Here is a 19,173-nt window from a genome sequence, read left to right on the forward strand (position 1 = left end):
CAAGGGGCCGTAGAACAAGACATGGGCTGCAGTTTCTACCGTTGGTCAGCAAAGGGGATTCCTGTCCGTTTCCCTCCCAACATGGAGGTGGGAGAGGGTTCAGATGAGTCTAGTAAGCATCTTGTTGCGCTGGCACTTCTCCAGTGGAATTACCTCCCCTTTCTGTGGAACCCCAGGCCCCAGCACTGGCATAAGTGAGGCTTTTAAAACCACCATCTCTTTATCTTAACCTATTGGATCCCTTTATTAGTTCCTTCTTTCCTTTCTCTGTCCCTCCTACACCCTCCCTCCCTTGCCTCTTCCTTCCCTCCCTCTCCGACCTCCGCCTCCCTCCCTCCTTCCCTCTCCTTCTCCCTCCCTCCCTCCTCTCCATCTATCTTCCTTCCTTCCTACCTACCTACCTACAGACAGAATGGGCCAATTGTTTAACTTGATGTCAAACCATCTTCTTACGTTCACACAGACACGGGAGACACGTGGATTTCACTGAGTTCTAGCTTTCGGTGACTGTGGCTTTTCAAAATGCTGCCGCCACCACGCTGCCTTCAGAACCTTACCAGCAAAGGATTAACTTTTAATATTCACACCACGCTGTCGGCATAATCCAGGCTGGCCAAGACCTTTCTTCTTCTGCCCCTGCCCCCCCCCCCCACCTTTCCAAATGCTGGTTTGGGAGGACTTTCTGAGCAACAATTCAATGCCTGTCTGCAAAAGAGCTTTTGACAGCATTAGTAAGAAAAAGATTCATAATACTTACTGTAATGACACCCTTCTCCTGCATTCGGCCGGGCGTGTCATGCAAGTCAGCAAACTGTACAGCTACCTGATGGTAAATGGGAATTAGGAATTCCTCCCGTTCCTTCAGCTTGGCCTCCAGTTCCTTCCGCTCAGCCGGGTTTAACTCCGGGGTGCCTGAAATCAAAAGTAAAGATGCTTGTCAGGGAGAGAAAGGGAAGAGCCACAGAGGCAGGAGGGGAAGACACACTCAGGCAGTTTCCTAAGGTTCAGAAATAATGCATTATTTATTTGGGGCATTTCATGTATGTATGAACAATTCCATCCCCCCCTCCACCAAAAGGCCGCACCATCTATATAGGCACCATCCTGTTTCCCCGACACAGATGCCTATAGATGGCATGAGCAAGAGAATGAAAATACCAAGAACGCATTTATGCAATTCAAGGGAGGTTGCAGCTTCTAGATTTTAAAGCAAGTTTGAACTTCCAAGGCCATGAGCGAGGACATAAGTGGGAATGGGAGTGGGCAGTGGAAGAGCAGAAGAAGTTGAGGCTGGGAAGAAAATGAGCTGCAGAGGTGCGGGAACCAGTATTTCTAACAGGCGAGAAATCAGCACTCCTGTCCCCGTCAAATCATGGATCCCTCTGCTAGCCACCGGTGCTTCATTCTTCAAGGACTGATTATCCTGCTTTATTAGTACTATATCATTTAAAAACAACTGCATTTTCATTTCTGGCCAGCAACCTACTTCCTACAATGGCCAGCATGATGCTTCTGAAAACCAGAAGTAGGCTATAATCCACATTTACAGCTGCAGTCATTGGTTCTTAGCATCTCATATTCAGAGATATTTTTCCTCCAAAACAATGATTCCACTTGTCCGGTATAGCTTTTGGCTACTAAAATGCCATAGCAAATGATCAGCTATCCCTATACCTTACTGTGTAATTTTATGTTGGGTTAAAAAAAAAAAAAAAACTTGTCCTTTTCGCCTGTCCTGACAACTCACATGTCTGCCCCTTCTCCCAAAGGAAGAGAGAAAATGGAAACATCCCCTTATCTGCTCCCACCCACGTTGTTAATACTTACCCTGAGAGTCATCATGCCCCAGTTCTTAACATTAAAATCCTCAGCTTTTTGTAACCGTATTAATAGCCAGGCTAGCTGAAGCAACTAATTCAAGCCACCTTCTACCACATTAAGGAAGGAAAAAACCTCAAGAGGAAAATATGCTTTGAGAAATCAAATTTTCCATATTTGTTCCAACATTTGCATTCTCCCAGCATGTTCAGACACCTCCCTATTCAGATGCTTCAGGAGACATTACAGAGAACACACATTAGTTGCACGTTCCTGATTCCTTGTAAGATGTAAGAGTTCAAGGCTCTTAATTGAAGATCTCTTCCGAGTGCCCTCCGAGGAAAGGTGAGTGGTGACTCTCCATATCTGTGTAATTTGTATTTGGTCATCCAAAGATTACAAAGCAAAGCTTGTGACAAACAAAGGGAATCCTGTATCCATATAAATAGAAGGTAAACCAAATGCATGTGCGTGCACAACACCCCCCCACCAGATAGAATTATGTAAAAGGGATCACCCTCTTTGCAAAAACACAGTTTTGCAGGTCTTCACATCAACTGTCACAGATAGATAGAAAAGCTAGATTCACAGTTGCTGGCTGGGGAATTCTGGGAGTTGAAGTCCACAGATCTTAAGGTGGCCAACGTTGAGAAACACTGGTCCTGAGGTAACGCTCTAAAATCTAACTTGACCCAAACGGCATTGCAAAGCCCACTGGAGAAAGGATCACATACAACAAAATATGCACATGATTTTCAGCAAAAAGGCAGGAGTGTTGCTTTAAGAATATTATCTAGTTCTTCTCCTGCAAGCCAAAGACAAGTCCCTGCAGTTTTCTTGGCAAGATGTTTCAGAAGTAGTTTGCCATTGCCCCCTTCCTAGGGCTGAGAGAGAGTGACTGGCCGAAGGTCACCCTGCTGGCTTCGTGCCTAAGGTAGGACTAGAACTGTGGTCCCCTGGTTTCTAGTCTGGTGCCTTAACTACTATGCCAAACTAACAAATATCAATAAATATAATGCATACAAACAAAAGCTCTTTTGGGGTCTTCCATAATTTTTTAAAAGTGGGAAAGGGTCTTGAAAGCAAAAAGTTTAAGAAACACAGATTTAATCAACACCTTCTCTGTGAGAGACTTTCTAAACTTGAGTATTTCTAAACCCTTCTGGCATTGTGTTCAGCTAAAGAACAGAGTAAAAAAAAATGCTGAAGTTGGAAAGCTGCAACAAACTTCTGTAATATAATTTTACCTTCTCCATAGGCCTTGCAATGAATGCCCCAAATTTTCTAAACATGACCGAAAGGCACCTCACTTCTCTGCTGGTGGAACTGGGTACGTGTGAACATGTATAGCACCATCATTATTTCTAAATACAGCTGTGGTGCCGTTTAGAAAAAGAACCTAAGAGAAAATCTCCTCTCTCTTTTTTTTTGGCAAGACAGTAGATGTGCTCCAGGAAGCGAGGGCTCATGTATTAGAGACTGCCTTCTGTCCTCACACTAGTGAGTCCCAGTAATGACCCAGGTGAGATTAACAAATGTATCGATGTCCATTTTCTGCTTAATTTAAAAGTGGTGTCCATAAAAGATTTTTTGGCATTTGAACCTTATCCTCCCAAAGAAAGGGAAAAGGTAACAATGGGGAGTGGGGGGAGAGAAAGAGGAATAAGGAGTGATTATTCCCTCATTGATTGATTGTCAGAAATGTTTTGTATTCACTGGGAACTGTAAAAGGCTAAGCTCTCAAATCAATTTCATAAGCCCCATGTACAATTAAATACCAGGGAATGGGTTTCTTTCTTTTGCAGCCAGATGTTCAGCCTAACGCTTTCCAGTGGCCAGGGCGGGTATGCATGTATTTGCTAGGGGGCAGCTACAGGGGAGAAAAACTTAAAATATTCCACAGAAATTCAATTTTCTGAAATAATAAAGCACAGGTAAATATTTGCAGCCTCTGTAGATTATTGGAACACATACCCACACACACATACACATCCCAATTCTGTCTGGGAGTCAGTGGCGTGCGTGTAATTGTTTAGCAAAATTATGTTGTAAGTTTGGCAGGATCAGGGAAATGAAAAGAAAAGCTTGTGGGAAGTTATCCTTCTTTGTTTGAGACTGGTGGGCACGCTCTCTGCACAAGCAGTGAAATTGGAATGGCTGCGCCAGAAGACTGCCTGCCAAGAAGATCAAGTTTTTAGCCTTTATTTCATTAAAGGTTTTTGAGCAATGGTTGGTGACATCTCCAAAGCCTGAAGAAGTGAAGATACTTCAAAGCCCTTGTATGGCTCCTTCCTATTCCTTTTGTTAGCAGAAGCAGACTTATACAGATCTGTCTTATCTGCAGGATGTAAGCAGCAGCAAACCGCATGCCTTGGGTACAAGTGGGAGTGGGAGTGGGGGGGGGGCTGCTCACTGGTGTGGCTTTTAAACAACATTTCCTCTCTTCCCTAAAATAGAAACTGGCATGGATGGGCTTCATGATCCCCTGGTGGCTGGGGCATGGCAATTAATTAAAATCAACCCTGGAAAATGCTTCCTTGTAATAAAACCTCAGAAGACAGCTAGCAGGCAGGATCCAACGCACGGTGGGTGGCATTCCCTTAACAAATACAGGCTTTTTAGCCTTCTGTGCCCACAGTCCTTCGCAAGGTTCCCCAGGTCAACCACTCCAGCCTCCAGGTAATAATCCTTGAGGTAGAAACTACACCAAGGAGGAAACTACACACACCCCAGCACTGGCAGGGCAAGCTACTGTATATAAATGGAGAGCAAACCCCACATTCCCTCGCACCAATGATGTTACCTAGTTGGGTAATGAAACCTTTGCAAGCAAACAACCAAGTTCAGAGAGCACCAAGAGCTCCACAATGTTAATATAATTAACATTGAAGTTCATCAACACAACTGAAGTTCATCATCAGTTGTGTTGTACTACGATGTGCTTTTTGCGGTTTTTAAGTTTATTGGTTATTTTGTTTTGTGTTTTCATTCCTTTGTCAGCTGCCCAGTGTTGCCAGTCATGAAGTGGGAAGCTGAATGAATGAATGAATGACTCCCATCAGCAGTTCTCCAAGGAAAGTTTGATGCCATGCTAAAGTCAAATGATATCGAAGGCCTATTCCAGACCTATCAAAATGGAAGGTCAGGAATGGCCATCTTTGAGATGCAAAACTGTCACAAGAATTCTGCTCTGGGTTCACTTCGAAGGTGACAAACACTAACAGAGGAGAAAGCCGGCCATTCCCTTGGATCTCAACGCAGAGAAGTTCCTTGAGATCCACCTACTTCTAACATGACTTCCCAAAAAGCAAAACCTGATAGGCATATATGACCAGATGAAGTCACAAATCAAAGCTCCTCATCACATTTGGAATTTATTTGAAATAATAAGTTCAACAAGTTCAGCAAATATTACTTTGAGAAATTCTCTCTCTTAACTGCAAAATTCCAGGCAGGGATTCTGAATCAAGTCAAAGATTTGTGGATTCTGAGCCATAAGAACAGGAGCCACAGTCATGCCGCTGAACCAGAGTTAGAAAGAAAACTCAGCTCATTTATATCTAAAACAACCCAGTCTCCAAGTATACGGCTGAAAGATGATTCAGACCAGGGGACCAACAATCCAACATTTGCTCAAAGAGAAGCCATAGAAGTGCAACAATACAATTTTCTTCTCTCTTGTTTGCTCTAAGCCTATATATATTGTAAACACACACACACACACACACACACACACACACACGTGTATTTATTTATATACAAATGCATATACATATTTATTTATTTCACTTGACTCCAGACAACTCTGGGAGGCTTACAACTTATTTATTTATGTACTGACTTTAATTTAGAGGATCTTCACAGATATCTGGCACCTAAATAGGGGGCTTCCCTTTATTTGTGCCATTTCACTCCGATGATCACATTACCCTCAAAATCCTCAGCTATCAAAAAAATTAAGTTTTTTTTCCCTGAATATTCTACAAGACAAAATAATATTGTATGTTGGGGATGAAATACCTTAAAATCATAGGCATTGAGAGATTCCCTCAAAACATTGCAGTACAGTAATTGAGTCAATATCATATAGTCAATTAAAAAATAAATAACACAGCTACCAGCTGTGTATCAATTGGACACAGAGCTTTTTAAAAGTTATATTTACTATTATTGCTGCTGCTGCTGCTGCTGCTACTACTACCTTATATTTATATTCTGCTTTTCCTCTGTGAGCTCAAGATAGTGTATATAGTGGGTCTCCCATCCTTTTATCCATTAACAAAGATATCTGAGGTCAGCTAAGCTAAGAAAGGTGGCCTGTACGGTAACTAAGTTGACTTGAGAACTGCTTTAAAATTACCCAGGCAAACACTGGGCTTGGTGGCTCAGTTTCCAGTGCTCTTTTAAGTATAATTTAATTAATTAATTATAGAACATAATGGTTAGAAGGGATCTTGGCAATCATCTAGTCCAACCCCTTGCCCTGATGGTTCTGCAGTCTGGTCCAGGAGGGCATCATCCAGATGTTCTGTCCAACTTCAGTCAATACCACACTTCCACAATACAGTAGTATTGATGTTATTTCCTTTCCTTGTATTTTAACCCACTTCCACAGCATCCCCCACAGATGGCCATCCAGCCTCTATTTAAACATCCACCATTTCCTTAGCTAATGTGTCCTATTGTTGAACAGCTCCTACCACTAAATAAGTCTTCCTGTTGTCCCACCAACATTTGAGCCCATGGTCCTATCTTCTGGAACAGCTCTGATCAGTTCTACCCCATCTTCTCCCTGACAGCCCTTCAGATTCTTTAAGACCGTGATCATCTCTCCCCAAAGGCTAAGCATACCTACAGTCTCCCACCATCCCACGTAAGTGTTTTCCTTCTAGGCCTCTTACCACCTTGGGTGCTCTCCTCTGGACCCTCTCCAGGACATCAAAGTCCTTTCTAACACGCAGTGCCCAGAATGCTAAATTATCACTCATACACAATAGACGATGATTACGTTTGGCATTCTTCTTCTATAGGTGCAACCTAGGATTACTTTTGCTCTTTTTGCAGCTGTATCACACTATGGGCGTGTGCTTTCAGCTTCCCTTGTGAGCTAAAGTTCTTTTTGTGTTTTCCCCTGTTGGTCTTTCTTTCTGGAAATATTAGCCACTGGCCATTAATTTCTTGGTGTTTACATCCACCTTCCTTTTCCTATATATGTTCCTTTTATTTCTCAGGTTAAACAAAAGCTCCCTATGAGTCCACAGTAGTTTCCTATGATGCTAGCCATTTTTTTCCCCTTACTGGAGTGGTATGTGATTGTACTTCCAGATCTTATTTCTGAGAATTCTCCTGTGCCCACAAAGGATCCAAAGGTACCAACCTAGTACTTCTCTCAGCTTCTTGAAATTGGGTCTCCTGAAATCTAGTGTACGTATGTGCTCCAATTTCTCTCATCTGAATCCCAAGAAGGCATGGTTACTTCCTCCTAAGGTCCCACTACTTTTATCTCTTCAGTGGGCTCTTTGCTATTGGTTAGGATCAGACCTGGGAGAGCTGATCCCCTTGTCCTTTCTTCAATCTTTTGGAAAATGATTGAGGAATTCTTGAGATATTGCAGTTTTAGCCAAGCTGGTTTTCTAACAAATGTCCAGGTAGTTTAAGTCTCTCATTTTTCTGGTGTCTCTCCTCCCTGATGGTTCTGCAGTCTGGTCCAGGAGGGCATCATCCAGATGTTCTGTCCAACTTCACAGTCAATAGCACACTTCCACAATACAGTAGTATTGATGTTATTTCCTTTCCTTGTATTTTTAGCCAGTGCTGTTGACTGGATGCTTATGCTCATGTGTGCATTTCCTTTACATACATTGTTCCTCCTCTTCCCCATTGGTCTGACCTATTCCTTTTGAGTAAGTTATAACCTTACATCACCTTCCATTCCATGTGAGTTTCATTCCACCAGGTTTGAGTAATGCCTATGAAAACATATATTCACCATCCTGCATTAAGACTTGTAGTTCTACCTGATTGTTCCTCACACTCTGTGCATTTGTGCAAAGGCACTAAAACCCTTGAGTCATATAACTGGACCTATTCTTTCCTGTATTTATGTGGTCATTACCAGGTGATGCCACATGCTGTAGATTTTTCCCAATCCCAGCCTCAGTTCTTGGTATTGCACTATTTTCTGGGCTCTCTTCTTCCACAAAAATCAGTTTCAAGCCCTTCAGATCAGATTTACAAGGCACCTTCCAAACACATCTTTCCAATTCTCCTGAGGTGCAGCCCATCTCTTCCCAAGAGGTCCAAAATATTTCTCACTGTGGAAGAATCTAAATCACTCCCACTGGCAACATCTGCATAGCCATCTGTTTACTTCCAGTATTCCCTCTATTCCTGGGCCACATCCTTCAATGGGAAGGAGTGAAGAAAATATGCACTGAGCCTCCAGTTTCTTCACCCTCCTGCCCAACACTTCATAGTTCCTTGCAGCAAGACTGTGCTTGGCTGTGGTATTTGCTCCCACATGGATCAATAGAAAGGGTTATTGAGGGGTGTAAGGAGTCTTGAGAACCTTTCCATCATGTCCCAAATGTGACCCCAAGAAGAGGTGGTCCATCTCAGCAGGGAGACTGTTCACCACTACCCATAGCTTTCTTTTCTCTTTGTCTAGAGGTCCCAAAATATCCTCGGTGGAGAATCCCTTCTGAAGCTCCAGAGCAGTGTTTCTCAACCTTGGGAACTTTAAGATGTGTGGACTTTAAGCATGGCTGGCTGGAGAATTCTGGGAGTTGAAGTCCACACATCTTAAAGTTCCCAAGGTTGAGAAACACTGCTCCAGAGAATAAGAAGTCTTCTTGATCAGCTTGGGCCTTTGTGTCACATCTCTCCATCTTCCTATCCTTAATGCCTGCTTTTGTTCTATCTTCTGAGAAGCTTCTTGGCATCATCTGTCCTGCAAGTGCTTCTCATGTCCAAGCCAAGAATCTTCCTCGACAAGCTGGAGGAGGACCGTTTTGCATTTAGCCCCTCCACTTTTCCTCCAGGGAAGTAGTTAGCCTCTACTTGCAGGACATGTGATCCTCGGCTTCCAGAAGGAAATCAAACCTGGAGCACCTCCTGCAGTTCTTTCCTCTTCACATCCTCTGAAGAACAAATGAAGAAGCAAACAAAACAGATGCCTTCCCCTTGACCTCTCTGCCAAACTGCTCCCTTTGTTCACTTGCTAATTAAGACACAGGAACCAATGTGGTTCAGACGAAGATTACCTTGACCTTTGTATGTGAAGAAATCTAAGATACTAAAATATCGTGACAATATGAGCAGTGTAAAAACAGCATTCTTCCTGGCTACCCAGTCGTGGGCATCTGCCAAAGACATGCACATCACAAATGATACGATGAATCTATGTACATCAGGCATGACGTATCGCACCAATTACGTAATGACATTGGGATGAACCTATCACCATTTGGTCATTATCATGGCTTGTTATGAAAGCTACTGGGCCCATTTCATACAATTTCCTGGCAACTGCTGTTGGGAAGACAGCATGAGCGGGCTGGGATGCAACCCACGAGGCTTAAGAAAAATATTGAAGTTGTGACTTATTTTTTAAAGCTGGCTTGTTGAAGCTGACCAGAGTTAAGATTCTGCACTCCTGAGAACTAAAGTGGAAGCAAAAGTCTGTGAACAACTGAAGGGGAAGAAAAGGCTCGTGCCATTGAAGTCATGCTAAATCATCCTGTTTTCAGCATTATGCCTGAGTGACGCTAATTGCATGTATAAGGGAGAGAGGGACTGCATTTCATCTATCATTCTTCTTCCCTAATCAACGGCATTCCTGCTAAAGATTTTGAGGCCACCGACATGACAAAGACTGCCCCAAAATAGAAATTCAAGTAAAATCATTCTCCAGAATCACTGCATTTTTAAAAACTTTCACATCTTCTACAGTATCAGATCCATGATCCAGAATGCTGTTGCAGACACTTCAGTTGTCCAATAAATCAATGTCAATAGTTGTTGGTCAATGAGTGACAAAAAGTTCCAGTAACTCAGCATCCTATGCTGGCTAGCGAACCTCACCACCATTTTTCTAGATAGATAGAAAATTCCAGCACTAGGCAACAGCACCTTCTCAAAGTAACAGAGAAACATGGTGGGAAGAACCAAGTCAGAGGGATCCATCACATGCCAGCTCCATTCTTTCCTCTAGGGTCAAACAGACTGGGTTAACATTAAACCATGGTCTGTTTAACCATGGTTTATCAATTAATCACAGTTGGCTAGGTTCACCCGACATGCTAAGCAAAATCCAAGCAAAAACACATTGGGGCTCAAGATCTGCATGGAACCAGTCCCTGAATCCAATTTCATGAGCCTGTACAAGATACTTCTTGGAAGCAGAAAGAAGAACCAGGGTTAAAAAGGCCCTTGTTATTTGCCATAATGGCTGCCAAATTATGACACCCACAAATCTAGCAGAGAACAATAACCTGGGTCAACTTTTCCACCTTTCCAGTGTCCCTTTGTAAATGAGCTACAAAGGCCCAAAGCATCCATGCATAAGGAAAGAGCAGATTCTGTAACAACTAATGGTTTATGTTAGAAATATTCTACCCTTTAACCCATATATGCCAGATAATACAGTACCCAGTAGCAAGGAGTTCCACTGGCTTGTACTAAATTAAAACCACGGTTGGAAGTATGTTTTTCAAGGTTAGCTCCATTCTTTGTCTTCCCCACATTTTTTCAGGTTAATTCATTTCTGCCAACAAACTGAGCAAACCAAACGTCATGCCTTTCCTTAAAACCAGAGCGGCTTCGGAAAGATTTGCCCTACCTACAGCCGAGGCAGAGGGACTCTCCTCCACCCTGCAGCGCCCCCCTCCTGCTTGTGCTGAGGCTCCACACACTGTAAGACTGAGTGACATTGTAATAAACACAAAACGAATGAAGATTTCAGTTAGGGCACTAGAAAATTGATAATTAGCAGATCAGTGTCACATTATTCAATATCTTCCCAACCTGCCTGCACCCAGGGCCAACCAAAAAACCGAGTTTTGAATGAAAATGCAACCCTGCCCTGAAATTGCGCCCCCCCCCCCGCACACCCCCTCTGCACCCCTAACCTTCCACCCTCTACTAGCAGCTGGGGGACACGGCGTTCTCTCTTGCCACGAAAACCGCCATTTGGTAGGAATGATAGCAGCCATCCAGGGGTTAACAGAGGCAGTGAACCCCCAGCTAATGAACAAGTATGCAGCAGGCAGGGCAAGATAAATGGAACGCTCTTCACTTCTGCTGGAGTCAGCATGAACCGTGGCCCTGCGGCTTGTTTGTGGCAAATGGAGTGCACAAAATATCAAAGGGCAGTGATCCAGAAGACGACCGGCTTTGACAAATTTTAAATTGGCCAGAAAGAAAAAAAAATAGCAAAAGGAGAGAGAGAGAGAGAGAGAGAATGAGAGAGAGAGAGAGATTATGCAATCCGCAATGTCCTGCGATCTTGGTTCTTCCTGCCTATTGCAGAGAGTGGGTGGGGTGGGGAGGGGTGGGGTGGGGTGGGAACCCATGCCACCAATTGCCCAACGTTGAGGCCAATTATGATCCATCTAAGCAAGATATTTATTGGCCACGGGAGCTTTTAAAGCACTCGGGTCTCTATGGACAGGTGTGAAAGGGTTCGCCTCTGGTGTCACTGCGGTTTTAATTAAGGTTTGCACAGGACTCATTACCTTGTTTGGAGGAAGATTGGAGTCGGCGGGAATTAAAACACACACTCACCCCACGCTCTTAAAAATGATCTGAAACCTAAAGCCGGCTTTGTTTTGACAGCCATGCATCTTTTAAGCTTCATGTGGGAATTAGGCCATTTGCAGGAACGAAGGGGGGAAGCAGGGATTTAAGGCTAGTCCCGCAACAGCAACCAAATCGGAAAAGAACGGGAAATGGGGAGCGGGTTCAGCACCCTGGACGTTCTCGTCTGTAAGAGTTACAGGGAAAGGTTCATTCCCCACCACCCACTGTAGCTGCAGGATAGAAAAGCAAACAGGGTCCCTTTTCCTGAATGGTGATGCCAACTTCTCTTCTTTACCACAAAACGGTTCTCTTGGATACAATTTCAGTGAGTACAGCCAGCATTTTGGCCACGAATGTGCTGGAAAATGTGGAGAGAGCTGGTCAGAGACTATTGAACGGATAGCATCATCATCATCATGCTGGATTAGATGGATCCCAAGATTACTCCAGAGTAGGAATGTCTGGAATAAAAGCAAACTCAAACTTGAATGCCAACAGGTGATTCAGGGCTGAGTGCTGGGTGAAATCCTGCCATTAATTATCGCTCAGATGAGTCTTCCCAAAATGTAAATTAAGAAGATGTAGGGTCCTGGCCTATCTTTCATCAGTAATGTTTTAGGCTGCCCTACCAGAAAGCTCAAAGCCCCCTCAAAGAAAACCAACACTGCACAGCCAAATTCAAGAGAGAAAATACTGTGTAGCAAAATTCATTCCATGATTCAAGGGCACTCAAAAGCATGAGCTCTAAGAAGCAATTGTCTTTCAATCTCCCCACCTGGGAAATGGGAATACATAATCCTGCCCCACCTCGCAGGGCTGTCTGTACAGGGAATAGTTGAATGACAAGAGGAGAGGAGAGGAGAGGAGAGGAGAGGAGAGGAGAGGAGAGGAGAGGAGAGGAGAGAATAGTAGCATCAACTATTACTTTTATATTATGATTATGCACATTGCAGATTGATCCTCTCTAGAAATTGCAGCGCCTTCTCCATTGTGGCCTCTGACCTCTGGAATAGCATCCCCCCAGAGATATGTACGGTGCCCACTCTCCTGGGCTTCCAGAGGGCCCTTGGCTCTGTTCCCAGGCCTGGGGATAGGGTGTCTGTGGAGCCCCTGTCGTGTGTGTGCGTGCGTGTGTGTTAATCTTATGGCTCCTTTTTAGTCCACACTGTTGTGTTATGTTTTGTGGTAAGGTTTTTAAGAGTTTTAATTGTGTATTTTCCTGTAGTAAGCTGCCCAGAGGTTTTAGAGTGGCGGCCATAATAAATCTGAATAGTAGTAGTAGTAGTAGTAGAAAATCAGCAGGTTAAAATATTGTGGGATTTCCGAATACAAACTGATCAAGACTTGACGCATAACACACCAGATTTAAATGTGGTTGAAAAGAAGAAAGTGTGGATAATTGACGTGGCAATACCAGGGGATCGCAGAATAGAAGACAAAGAACTGGAGAAGATCACAAAGTATTAAGATCTGAAAATCAAAGTTGAAAGATTATGGCTTAAACAGGCCGTGGTGGTCCCAGTGGTTATCGGCACACTGGGTGCCATACCAAAAAGCCTTGGACGGCACCTAGAAAATCTGCGTGTTGACAAAATTTCCATCTGTCAATTACAAAAGGCCACGCTGCTTGGATCCGCACATATACTACACCGATGCATCGCGACATCCCAGGTTCTTGAGAAGAATTTGATGCGAATGGAGGCCAACACCAGCTAAAGAACTGGCAGCTGTGATTTCATGTTGTTGTATATAATAACAACAACAACATTTGAGACTGCTCACTGCAGCTTAAGGAGCTGTGTCTTCAAAAAGCCTAGTTAATTAATCTTACAAGTTCCAATTCGAACATTGGGAAGGGTAAAGAAAAAAGGGAAAAAAAGGTTAGTTGAAGAACAACACTCAGTTTAAAGGAACCGGAGAGAACACCACTTTGAGGTCTCTCTGCAACCCAGCCAGGTGGCAGGGAAAGCTTTCTCTTGTTTCTACACAGCATGGATTTGGACTGTATTGTCACTGGAGGGAATGAGAGTATAGCAGCTCCCAGTTTGAAGGTCCAGTCCTGGAGAGCAGATCAAGAAAATGTGGGAGCCATGGATCTTGTAGATCTAAGGGACCAGTTTGGGGGTTACATCCAGGGAAGCCTTCCAAGAATTCATCTTGGGGGTTCTGTTAGGAGGACAGTACCATTTTCACCATGGGCAAACATCTCCAAGTTGTACGCTTTGTAGATGGTGGATGCTGCAGCCCAAGGGGTAGCCCCTCTCCTTCGCAGACAGGGGAGTGACCCTTCCAACACCGGCATTTATCATCTGCAGTTTTTATAGGTACTTTCATTAAAAATAATTTTACTGGGTTAACAATCTTCTGCCTGACTGATCAGTGACATCCTTTAAAATCAATAAATACATTTGGTGATTCTATATGCTATTTCCTCCCCCCCCCCCTCATTTAAGCCCACCCATTCGTGATCTTTTCTTGTGGCTGTTACCCATTCAAATTTAGTTGTGAAGCATGGGCTTTATTTCTTAGGCACCATAAGTTTGATTTATAAGCAGAAAGAGCAGTATATAAATGGTCAAATGCACACATACACATATACTGCTAAATATTACATACCCCTGTTCCATAGCATTTTAAAAAAACCTGCAAATTTACATCACCCTTTCTTATTCAATGCCAAAGTTATTTTATTGTTACCTGCTTTGACCCTAAGAAATGTTGAGGCAGGAAGGGAGGAGATGTTACCAAAGAAATGATCATCCACCAGATGCAGATGGCTGAAGACCCTTGAACTGAAAACAGATTAATACCTCTGGATGGATTTAATTAGCACAGGAGTGTAATGGTATGTGGGAATGACCTTGGGAGACAGGGCAACAAGACGCAGCCAAGGGACTGGTCAGATAAAAGTCAGCTTAGTTCACAGCAGGAATGTGGACGGGGCAAGAGGCTCAGAAGAGACCCTCCCTAGTTTCTTGGGCTGTAAAGGAGACAGTGAGAGATTTGTACTTTCAGACTTGCAAGATTCTGTTAATGTAGCCTTACAGTAAAGTACAATTAGCTGATCTGGTTGTGTTTCCTGTCTGGTCTACCTCGTAAAGCTGACACGAGCAACCCACCAAGACTTACCAAGTCGCTCCGCCAATCCCATATAGATGGGGTCCACACGCCTCATAGTTTTCACTAAGTCTTTCTTCCGGAATTTGATTTCCACAGTCCCTTCAGGTTCCAAAACACCTCCTCTAAAAAAGACATTTTAACAGAAGTTAGCACAGAAAACGTGGAAGGGGTCAGGAGTGATGCATATAACCTCCACAGAAGATAAGAACCCCTAAGCAGCCTTGTAGAAGTTCCAGCCTCTTCAAAAACTCTCCTAGCTGTCAGTGGAAGAAAAAGAGGCTGAAAGCGTTGGTAAAACACATCAGCACGGAACAAGGGGGGCAATTCAGAAAGGAGGCTGCAAAAGAGAAAATGAGGCTGAGACAGCTAAAAATTCGAGGGAAACCAGGTAAGGAGGGGAACTACAAAAGGTAAAGCAGGTTGAAATGTATACATTTATTTGAATTAACCATACAACTTTCACTGCAAAATTGGGGAGGTGGGGGGGGAAACCCTAATAAGCAGAAGAAATGTGGTTAAGCTGATGGAAACTTCACAGGCTGAAGCAAGTTAAGAACCAAGCCAGAACATAATGCGGGATAAAAGCATACTGTAATAGTCAAAGTACAGATAAAAATGCTATGTCCTTCCAGCAAACTCATGAATAACTACTTTTCCACTGACCTTTAAACTGGCCTTACATTGTACAAGGGAACTGACAGACGATGCATTATGCATGTATAATACATACATACAAGGCACGGAGTCATCTGCTAAGATTCTGTCGTAGTGAATAATGTGAGGAGAAAGGAGATAAGACGAAATGTTTGGTATGCAGCCCCCCCAAAATCCCATCCCTGTTCCAAGACAGGAAGATTTTCTATGCTGGCATCATTGCAGTCATATTTATGAGGTCACTAGGAAGAAAATCCAGTAAACGGGATTTAGCTTCCTAAAGATCACACCTCCTCTTTTGCCTGACCCCAGTTGCTTCCAATGGTCATGCTGTTGCCATCTGAACCTAAGAAAGGGCTCTTTTTCAGGGCTGGATGCCTGACCCCTCTGGCACAGCCTTTTTTCCATGGCTCTTTAAAAAGCATTTTTTCTTGGACTGCTCTCTAGGCTGTTCCTTGGAACCACAGCAATTGCCTGAAATTTGAGAACAGCTGGGGGATTTTTTTTTTTACCCCTTTATATACCCTTGGGGGACAAAAAACTAGCAGATTTCAGTCTCTTTCAGGGATAATAAAGGCAAGATATTGTTGCTTTTTTATAGTACATTAGGCAAGTTGCTTGACTGTCCCATATGTGTTTTATACTGATAACGATTATGTTGTTTTGGGTTAGTTTTATGAGATGTATTAATGGTTATGGAGCATAATGTTATGAGTAATTAGTTATAATTTAGATGTTAAATGTTGTTTTATGATTCATACAGAATCTTAAGCATTTTAAATGTTATTATAAGATTAGTTCTAATCTCTCTCTTTTTTTATTCTTTCCAACAATAAAGTATTGGAAAGAAATTACATAAAGGGGATTGGGGTGTCTGCCTGTTTGTCCTTTAGCGAGAAATCTCCCTGAAAACTGAAGAGAACAGATCTAAAATTGGCGTGGGAGAAGAAGCTGGAAAAATAAAGATAGAATTTGAAAATGGGCTGGATGACGCCAAGGACTGGAGAAAAACATTTCTGAAAATTCCCCCAATACATGTTTATGGGAGAAAAGATTGGGCAGCAATCTGGAATATTGGTGACTGCCCCACTTTGGCGTGGGACAGTGGGACCCCTTGCTTCATTCCTTCTGGTCTGTCACACTTGCCACCTTTAATTGATTTTATTCTAATTTCTTTTGCTTGATTCTTGTGAGCTGCCCAGAGTTGTGGAAGTCAGGCGGCATACAAGTTTAATTGATGATGATGATGTCCCTCCCGCCTCCTTCCTGGTCATGTGATCCAGAGCAGAGCATATGCATGCCATGCTTGCCAGTGCAGACAAACACACGAACACAGAGATGCAACAGGAGGAAACAGAAGGACGGACACACACACATACACAGAGAATGTTGTATTATTGCACAAAAGAAAATAATACAGTGGCTTTCTGTGGCAACTGCTACTAAGGGAGTTGAAAATAATCTGAGAAGCCACACTCTACAAGGCTTTCCTTCCATGTTTGCATCTAGATGTTTTCAAAGCCATTTCTTCTCATCCTTCTGCACCTTACTTTTCCTTGAGAAAGTAACTGGGTTCACTCTGCCAGCTAAACCATCATGTGGTTATTTAGATTTGATTAAGCATACTGTATAAATTTAACCAACTTTGGGTTATTCACAAACAACTATTGAATAAGCCATGGTTTAGCACAATGGGTGAGCACAGACAATGTTATTCCTTGAAACACACTGGAAAGAACTATGGATATTATTGAAGAAGCTGCTTTGGGTTTTATGATTTTTTTAAAAGTTGCTTTCATACTTAAGAACCTTTTTCAATCGGCAATACCAGAAACTGGAGTGGGGAACCTTCTGCATGTGAAGTAGATTATGAGAAGCACAGAATTATAGTCCCACTCCAATTCCCACACAATATTGTCTGCTTGTTCGTTGTTGTTGTTGTTTATTCGTTTAGTCGCTTCCGACTCTTCGTGACTTCATGGACCAGCCCACGCCAGAGCTTCCTGTCGGTCGTCAACACCCCCAGCTCCCCCAGGGACGAGTCCGTCACCTCTAGAATGTCATCCATCCATCTTGCCCTTGGTCGGCCCCTCTTCCTTTTGCCTTCTACTCTCCCTAGCATCAGCATCTTCTCCAGGGTGTCCTGTCTTCTCATGATGTGGCCAAAGTATTTCAGTTTTGCCTTTAATATCATTCCCTCAAGTGAGCAGTCTGGCTTTATTTCCTGGAGGATGGACTGGTTGGATCTTCTTGCAGTCCAAGGCACTCTCAGAATTTTCCTCCAACACCACAGTTCAAAAGCATCGATCTTCCTTCGCTCAGCCTTCCTTATGGTCCAGCTCTCGCAGCCATATGTTACTACAGGGAACACCATTGCTTTAACTATGCGGGCCTTTGTTGTCAGTGTGATGTCTCTGCTCTTCACTATTTTATCGAGATTTGTCATTGCTCTTCTTCCAAGGATTAAGCGTCTTCTGATTTCCTGACTGCAGTCAGCATCTGCAGTAATCTTTGCGCCTAGGAATACAAAGTCTTTCACTGCTTCTACATTTTCTCCCTCTATTTGCCAGTTATCAATCAAGCTGGTTGCCATAATCTTGGTTTTTTTGAGGTTTAGCTGCAAACCAGCTTTTGCACTTTCTTCTTTCACCTTCATCATAAGGCTCCTCAGTTCCTCTTCACTTTCAGCCATCAAAGTGGTATCATCTGCATATCTGAGATTGTTAATGTTTCTTCCAGAGATTTTAACTCCAGCCTTGGATTCCTCAAGGCCAGCTTGTCGCATGATGTGTTCTGCATACAAGTTGAATAGGTAGGGTGAGAGTATACAGCCCTGCCGTACTCCTTTCCCAATCTTAAACCAGTCTGTTGTTCCGTGGTCTGTTCTTACTGTTGCTACTTGGTCGTTATACAGATTCTTCAGGAGGCATACAAGATGACTTGGTATCCCCATACCACTAAGAACTTGCCACAATTTGTTATGGTCCACACAGTCAAAGGCTTTAGAATAGTCAATAAAACAGAAATAGATGTTTTTCTGAAACTCCCTGGCTTTTTCCATTATCCAGCGGATATTGGCAATTTGGTCTCTAGTTCCTCTGCCTTTTCTAAACCCAGCTTGTACATCTGGCAATTCTCGCTCCATGAACTGCTGAAGTCTACCTTGCAGGATCTTGAGCATTACCTTACTGGCATGTGAAATGAGTGCCACTGTTCGATAGTTTGAACATTCTTTAGTGTTTCCATTTTTTGGTATGGGGATATAAGTTGATTTTTTCCAGTCTGATGGCCATTCTTGTGTTTTCCAAATTTGCTGGCATATAGCATGCATTACCTTGACAGCATCATCTTGCAAGATTTTGAACAGTTCAGCTGGGATGCCGTCGTCTCCTGTTGCCTTGTTATTAGCAATGCTTCTTAAGGCCCACTCAACCTCACTCTTCAGGATGTCTGGCTCTAGCTCACCGACCACACTGTCAAAGCTATCCCCGATATTGTTATCCTTCCTATACAGGTTTTCTGTATATTCTTGCCACCTTTTCTTGATCTCTTCTTCTTCTGTTAGGTCCTTGCCATCTTTGTTTTTGATCATACCCATTTTTGCCTGGAATTTACCTCCAATGTTTCTAATTTTCTGGAAGAGGTCTCTTGTCCTTCCTATTCTATTGTCTTCTTCCACTTCCGCGCATTGCTTGTTTAAAAATAATTCCTTATCTCTTCTGGCTAACCTCTGGAATTTTGCATTTAATTGGGCATATCTCCCCCTATCACTGTTGCCTTTTG

General features: G+C 43.1%; 1 protein-coding gene across 5 annotated transcripts in view; it reads right to left on the reverse strand.

The window, feature by feature from the left end:
* ACACA (acetyl-CoA carboxylase alpha) overlaps positions 1 to 19,173 on the reverse strand; it is a 252,885-nt gene that overhangs the window by 14,632 nt on the left and 219,080 nt on the right. For all 5 annotated transcript variants that reach the window (XM_063296753.1, XM_063296749.1, XM_063296752.1 and 2 more), the window contains 2 exons: positions 14,746 to 14,858; positions 758 to 912 (listed from right to left, as the gene is read on the reverse strand). In XM_063296753.1, the coding sequence (XP_063152823.1) occupies positions 758 to 912; positions 14,746 to 14,858 (268 nt within the window). The remainder of the gene's footprint in view (positions 1 to 757; positions 913 to 14,745; positions 14,859 to 19,173) is intronic.

This window comes from Candoia aspera, chromosome 1 (genome assembly GCF_035149785.1).
Source record: "Candoia aspera isolate rCanAsp1 chromosome 1, rCanAsp1.hap2, whole genome shotgun sequence".
Taxonomy (NCBI): Eukaryota; Metazoa; Chordata; class Lepidosauria; order Squamata; family Boidae; genus Candoia; species Candoia aspera.